The sequence below is a fragment of the Oncorhynchus gorbuscha genome, unplaced genomic scaffold (genome assembly GCF_021184085.1).
Source record: "Oncorhynchus gorbuscha isolate QuinsamMale2020 ecotype Even-year unplaced genomic scaffold, OgorEven_v1.0 Un_scaffold_639, whole genome shotgun sequence".
NCBI lineage: Eukaryota > Metazoa > Chordata > Actinopteri > Salmoniformes > Salmonidae > Oncorhynchus > Oncorhynchus gorbuscha.
Genome location: NW_025745748.1, coordinates 352,309 through 359,707, shown reverse-complemented (window position 1 = coordinate 359,707; position 7,399 = coordinate 352,309). Strand labels below are relative to the sequence as shown.

At 41.3% G+C, this 7,399-nt stretch overlaps 1 protein-coding gene across 1 annotated transcript in view; it reads left to right on the top strand.

Annotated features, from left to right (window-relative positions):
• Nucleotides 1-6,216, top strand: part of LOC124019610 (adipocyte plasma membrane-associated protein-like) — a 42,565-nt gene extending 36,349 nt beyond the window's left edge. The window contains exon 10 of the mRNA XM_046334997.1: nt 5,977-6,216. Within this exon, the coding sequence (XP_046190953.1) occupies nt 5,977-6,183 (207 nt within the window). The 3' untranslated portion in view covers nt 6,184-6,216. The remainder of the gene's footprint in view (nt 1-5,976) is intronic.
• Nucleotides 6,217-7,399: the final 1,183 nt, after the last annotated feature.

The following is a 7,399-nucleotide window of genomic DNA, read 5'->3' as shown; positions in this document are numbered from 1 at the left end:
GTGTTCTAGAGGAGATAAATACAAGAGATAAATCAGACAGCAACATGGTGTTCTAGAGGAGATAAATCAGACAGCAACATGGTGTTCTAGAGGAGATAAATACAAGAGATAATTCAGACAGCAACATGGTGTTCTAGAGGAGATAAATCAGACAGCAACATGGTGTTCTAGAGGAGATAAATACAAGAGATAATTCAGACAGCAACATGGTGTTCTAGAGGAGATAAATCAGACAGCAACATGGTGTTCTAGAGGAGATAAATACAAGAGATAATTCAGACAGCAACATGGTGTTCTAGAGGAGATAAATCAGACAGCAACATGGTGTTCTAGAGGAGATAAATACAAGAGATAATTCAGACAGCAGCAACATGGTGTTCTAGAGGAGATAAATCAGACAGCAACATGGTGTTCTAGAGGAGATAAATACAAGAGATAATTCAGACAGCAACATGGTGTTCTAGAGGAGATAATTCAGACAGCAACATGGTGTTCTAGAGGAGATAAATCAGACAGCAACATGGTGTTCTAGAGGAGATAAATACAAGAGATAATTCAGACAGCAACATGGTGTTCTAGAGGAGATAAATCAGACAGCAACATGGTGTTCTAGAGGAGATAAATACAAGAGATAAATCAGACAGCAACATGGTGTTCTAGAGGAGATAAATACAAGAGATAATTCAGACAGCAACATGGTGTTCTAGAGGAGATAAATCAGACAGCAACATGGTGTTCTAGAGGAGATAAATACAAGAGAGTAATTCAGACAGCAACATGGTGTTCTAGAGGAGATAAATCAGACAGCAACATGGTGTTCTAGAGGAGATAAATACAAGAGATAAATCAGACAGCAACATGGTGTTCTAGAGGAGATAAATCAGACAGCAACATGGTGTTCTAGAGGAGATAAATCAGACAGCAACATGGTGTTCTAGAGGAGATAAATCAGACAGCAACATGGTGTTCTAGAGGAGATAAATCAGACAGCAACATGGTGTTCTAGAGGAGATAAATCAGACAGCAACATGGTGTTCTAGGGGAGATAAATCAGACAGCAACATGGTGTTCTAGGGGAGATAAATCAGACAGCAACATGGTGTTCTAGAGGAGATAATTCAGACAGCAACATGGTGTTCTAGAGGAGATAAATCAGACAGCAACATGGTGTTCTAGAGGAGATAAATACAAGAGATAATTCAGACAGCAACATGGTGTTCTAGAGGAGATAAATCAGACAGCAACATGGTGTTCTAGAGGAGATAAATACAAGAGATAATTCAGACAGCAACATGGTGTTCTAGAGGAGATAAATCAGACAGCAACATGGTGTTCTAGAGGAGATAAATACAAGAGATAATTCAGACAGCAACATGGTGTTCTAGAGGAGATAAATCAGACAGCAACATGGTGTTCTAGAGGAGATAAATACAAGAGATAATTCAGACAGCAACATGGTGTTCTAGAGGAGATAAATCAGACAGCAACATGGTGTTCTAGAGGAGATAAATACAAGAGATAATTCAGACAGCAACATGGTGTTCTAGAGGAGATAAATCAGACAGCAACATGGTGTTCTAGAGGAGATAAATACAAGAGATAATTCAGACAGCAACATGGTGTTCTAGAGGAGATAAATACAAGAGATAATTCAGACAGCAACATGGTGTTCTAGAGGAGATAAATACAAGAGATAATTCAGACAGCAACATGGTGTTCTAGAGGAGATAAATCAGACAGCAACATGGTGTTCTAGAGGAGATAAATCAGACAGCAACATGGTGTTCTAGAGGAGATAAATACAAGAGATAAATCAGACAGCAACATGGTGTTCTAGAGGAGATAAATCAGACAGCAACATGGTGTTCTAGAGGAGATAAATCAGACAGCAACATGGTGTTCTAGAGGAGATAAATCAGACAGCAACATGGTGTTCTAGAGGAGATAAATCAGACAGCAACATGGTGTTCTAGAGGAGATAAATACAAGAGATAATTCAGATGGCAACATGGTGTTCTAGGGGAGATAAATCAGACAGCAACATGGTGTTCTAGAGGAGATAAATACAAGAGATAATTCAGACAGCAACATGGTGTTCTAGAGGAGATAAATCAGACAGCAACATGGTGTTCTAGAGGAGATAAATACAAGAGATAATTCAGACAGCAACATGGTGTTCTAGAGGAGATAAATCAGACAGCAACATGGTGTTCTAGAGGAGATAAATCAGACAGCAACATGGTGTTCTAGAGGAGATAAATCAGACAGCAACATGGTGTTCTAGAGGAGATAAATACAAGAGATAATTCAGACAGCAACATGGTGTTCTAGAGGAGATAAATCAGACAGCAACATGGTGTTCTAGAGGAGATAAATCAGACAGCAACATGGTGTTCTAGAGGAGATAAATCAGACAGCAACATGGTGTTCTAGAGGAGATAAATACTAGAGATAATTCAGACAGCAACATGGTGTTCTAGAGGAGATAAATACAAGAGATAATTCAGACAGCAACATGGTGTTCTAGAGGAGATAAATCAGACAGCAACATGGTGTTCTAGAGGAGATAAATACAAGAGATAATTCAGACAGCAACATGGTGTTCTAGAGGAGATAAATACAAGAGATAATTCAGACAGCAACATGGTGTTCTAGAGGAGATAAATCAGACAGCAACATGGTGTTCTAGAGGAGATAAATACAAGAGATAATTCAGACAGCAACATGGTGTTCTAGAGGAGATAAATCAGACAGCAACATGGTGTTCTAGAGGAGATAAATACAAGAGATAATTCAGACAGCAACATGGTGTTCTAGAGAGATAAATCAGACAGCAACATGGTGTTCTAGAGGAGATAAATACAAGAGATAATTCAGACAGCAACATGGTGTTCTAGAGGAGATAAATCAGACAGCAACATGGTGTTCTAGAGGAGATAAATACAAGAGATAATTCAGCAGCAACATGGTGTTCTAGAGGAGATAAATACAAGAGATAATTCAGACAGCAACATGGTGTTCTAGAGGAGATAAATCAGACAGCAACATGGTGTTCTAGAGGAGATAAATCAGACAGCAACATGGTGTTCTAGAGGAGATAAATACAAGAGATAATTCAGACAGCAACATGGTGTTCTAGAGGAGATAAATCAGACAGCAACATGGTGTTCTAGAGGAGATAAATCAGACAGCAACATGGTGTTCTAGAGGAGATAAATACAAGAGATAATTCAGATGGCAACATGGTGTTCTAGGGGAGATAAATCAGACAGCAACATGGTGTTCTAGAGGAGATAAATCAGACAGCAACATGGTGTTCTAGAGGAGATAAATCAGACAGCAACATGGTGTTCTAGGGGAGATAAATCAGACAGCAACATGGTGTTCTAGAGGAGATAAATCAGACAGCAACATGGTGTTCTAGAGGAGATAAATCAGAGAGCAAATGGTGTTCTAGACAGCAACATGGTGTTCTAGAGGAGATAAATCAGACAGCAACATGGTGTTCTAGAGGAGATAATTCAGACAGCAACATGGTGTTCTAGAGGAGATAAATCAGACAGCAACATGGTGTTCTAGAGGAGATAAATACAAGAGATAATTCAGACAGCAACATGGTGTTCTAGAGGAGATAAATACAAGAGATAAATCAGACAGCAACATGGTGTTCTAGAGGAGATAAATCAGACAGCAACATGGTGTTCTAGAGGAGATAAATACAAGAGATAATTCAGACAGCAACATGGTGTTCTAGAGGAGATAAATCAGACAGCAACATGGTGTTCTAGAGGAGATAAATACAAGAGATAATTCAGACAGCAACATGGTGTTCTAGAGGAGATAAATCAGACAGCAACATGGTGTTCTAGAGGAGATAAATACAAGAGATAATTCAGACAGCAACATGGTGTTCTAGAGGAGATAAATCAGACAGCAACATGGTGTTCTAGAGGAGATAATTCAGACAGCAACATGGTGTTCTAGAGGAGATAATTCAGACAGCAACATGGTGTTCTAGAGGAGATAATTCAGACAGCAACATGGTGTTCTAGAGGAGATAATTCAGACAGCAACATGGTGTTCTAGAGGAGATAAATACAAGAGATAAATCAGACAGCAACATGGTGTTCTAGAGGAGATAAATACAAGAGATAATTCAGACAGCAACATGGTGTTCTAGAGGAGATAAATCAGACAGCAACATGGTGTTCTAGAGGAGATAAATACAAGAGATAATTCAGACAGCAACATGGTGTTCTAGAGGAGATAAATCAGACAGCAACATGGTGTTCTAGAGGAGATAAATCAGACAGCAACATGGTGTTCTAGAGGAGATAAATACAAGAGATAATTCAGACAGCAACATGGTGTTCTAGAGGAGATAAATCAGACAGCAACATGGTGTTCTAGAGGAGATAAATCAGACAGCAACATGGTGTTCTAGAGGAGATAAATACAAGAGATAATTCAGACAGCAACATGGTGTTCTAGAGGAGATAAATCAGACAGCAACATGGTGTTCTAGAGGAGATAAATACAAGAGATAATTCAGACAGCAACATGGTGTTCTAGAGGAGATAAATCAGACAGCAACATGGTGTTCTAGAGGAGATAAATACAAGAGATAATTCAGACAGCAACATGGTGTTCTAGAGGAGATAAATCAGACAGCAACATGGTGTTCTAGAGGAGATAATTCAGACAGCAACATGGTGTTCTAGAGGAGATAAATACAAGAGATAATTCAGACAGCAACATGGTGTTCTAGAGGAGATAAATCAGACAGCAACATGGTGTTCTAGAGGAGATAAATCAGACAGCAACATGGCGTTCTAGAGGAGATAATGTATGTAAACAGTACTGTTCTGGAATGTATGATGCTATAGTAATATTATAGTACAGTGGTATAATACTAATAGTAAAGTTTGTACCCTTTGTTCTGGTGGATGTTTCCAGTAATATACACTTAGTGGACAAAACATTAAGAACACCTGCTCTTTCCATGACATGGATTCACCTGGTCAGTCTATGATCCCTTATTGATATCACCTGTTAAATCCACTTCAATCAGTGTAGATGAAGGGGAGGAGACATGTAGATGAAGGGGAGGAGACATGTAGATGACTGGGAGGAGACATGTAGATGAGGGGGAGGAGACATGTAGACGAGGGGGAGGAGACATGTAGACGAGGGGGAGGAGACATGTAGACGAGGGGGAGGAGACATGTAGATGAAGGGGAGGAGACATGTAGATGAGGGGGATGAGACATGTAGATGAGGAGGAGGAGACATGTAGATGAGGGGGAGGAGACATGTGGATGAGGGGGAGGAGACATGTAGATGAAGGGGAGGAGATGGGTTGAAGAAGGATTTTTAATCCTTGAGACAATGGAGACATGGATTGTGTCTGTGTGCCATTCAGAGGGTGAATGGCAGAGGCAAGAGATATAAGTTCCTTTGAACAGGGTATGGTAGTAGGTGCCAGGAACACCGGTTTATGTCAAGAACTGCAACGCTGCTGGGTTTTTCACACTCAACAGTTTCCTTTGTGTATCAAGAATGGTCCACCACCCAGAGGACATCCAGCCGACTTGACAACAGTGGGAAACCTTGGAGTCGACATGGGCCAGCATCCCTGTGGAGCGCTTTCAACACCTTGTGGAGTCCACGACCCAATGAATTGAGGCTGTTCTGAGGGCAAAGGGGAGGAGCAACTCAATATTAGGAAGGTGTTCTTAATGTTTCGTCCAGTGTATTTCTATGATACAATTATATATTAGGAAGGTGTTCTTAATGTTTCGTCCAGTGTATTTCTATGATAAAATGATATATTAGGAAGGTGTTCTTAATGTTTCGTCCAGTGTATTTCTATGATACAATTATATATTAGGAAGGTGTTCTTAATGTTTCGTCCAGTGTATTTCTATGATACAATGACATATTAAAGCCCGGAGCTTGTGTTCTGTTTTCTTCCAGGTGGTTCCTCTGAGCTGGTACAACATGCTGTTGCCTAGATACGGCCTAGTGTTGGAGTTGGACGGGGAAGGGGAGGTGCTGGGGAGTCTCCATGACCCTACAGGCAGCCTGACCTGGGCCGTCAGCGACGTGTTCTCCCACCAGGGGAGACTCTACCTGGGTAGCACCGACCTGCCCTTCCTTCCTGTCCTGGAGGACTGGAGCTAACCACTAACTTCTGCTGCAGGCCTCTCATACCAGGCCTGGGGGGGGGGTTGGGGGTAAAGTTAACTGACTGACGTGTCCAGACTGCAGCAGGCCTCTCATACTAGGCCTGGGGGGGAGGGGTGAAGTTAACTATGACGTGTCCAGAGACTGCAGCAGAGATACTCAGACACTTGGTCCTGGCTCTACTGCCAATCACAACCAGGTGTCCTTTTCACTCCATACGGACAGATTCCTGTTGATCTGGGACATTTTTAATACAGATCATGTGGTTCCACAGAGACTGTTAAACTGAATATGTCCTCAGTTCGTTCATATGTGGTTCCACAGTGTCTCCTCAGACCCATACAGGGGCCAGATGCTGTTGTAGGGGTCTGTCTAACCCAGCTGTAGTTAGTGGTCAGTGTCTCCTCAGACCCATACAGGGGCCAGGTGCTGTTGTAGGGGTCTGTCTAACCCAGCTGTAGTTAGTAGTGGTCAGTGTCTCCTCAGACCCATACAGGGGCCAGATGCTGTTGTAGGGGTCTGTCTAACCCAGCTGTAGTTAGTAGTGGTCAGTGTCTCCTCAGACCCATACAGGGGCCAGATGCTGTTGTAGGGGCCAGATGCTGTTGTAGGGGTCTGTCTAACCCAGCTGTAGTTAGTAGTGGTCAGTGTCTCCTCAGACCCATAGTCTGTAATACTGTTCTGTGGACTCATAAATCATCTCTATAATACTGTTCTGTGGACTCATAAATCATCTCTGTAATACTGTTCTGTGATCTCTGTAATACTGTTCTGTGGACTCAAAGCATCTCTGTAATAGTCTGTAATATTGTGCTGTGGACTCATTAAGCATCTCTGTAATAGTCTGTAATATTGTTCTGTGGACTCATAAATCATCTCTGTAATACTGTTCTGTGGACTCATTAAGCATCTCTGTAATACTGTTCTGTGGACTCATAAATCATCTCTGTAATACTGTTCTGTGGACTCATAAATCATCTCTGTAATACTGTTCTGTGGACTCATAAATCATCTCTGTAATACTGTTCTGTGGACTCAAATCATCTCTGTAATACTGTTCTGTGGACTCAAATCATCTCTGTAATAGTCTAATACTGTTCTGTGGACTCATAAATCATCTCTGTAATACTGTTCTGTGGACTCATTAAGCATCTCTGTAATACTGTGCTGTGGACTCATTAAGCATCTCTGTAATACTGTGCTGTGGACTCAT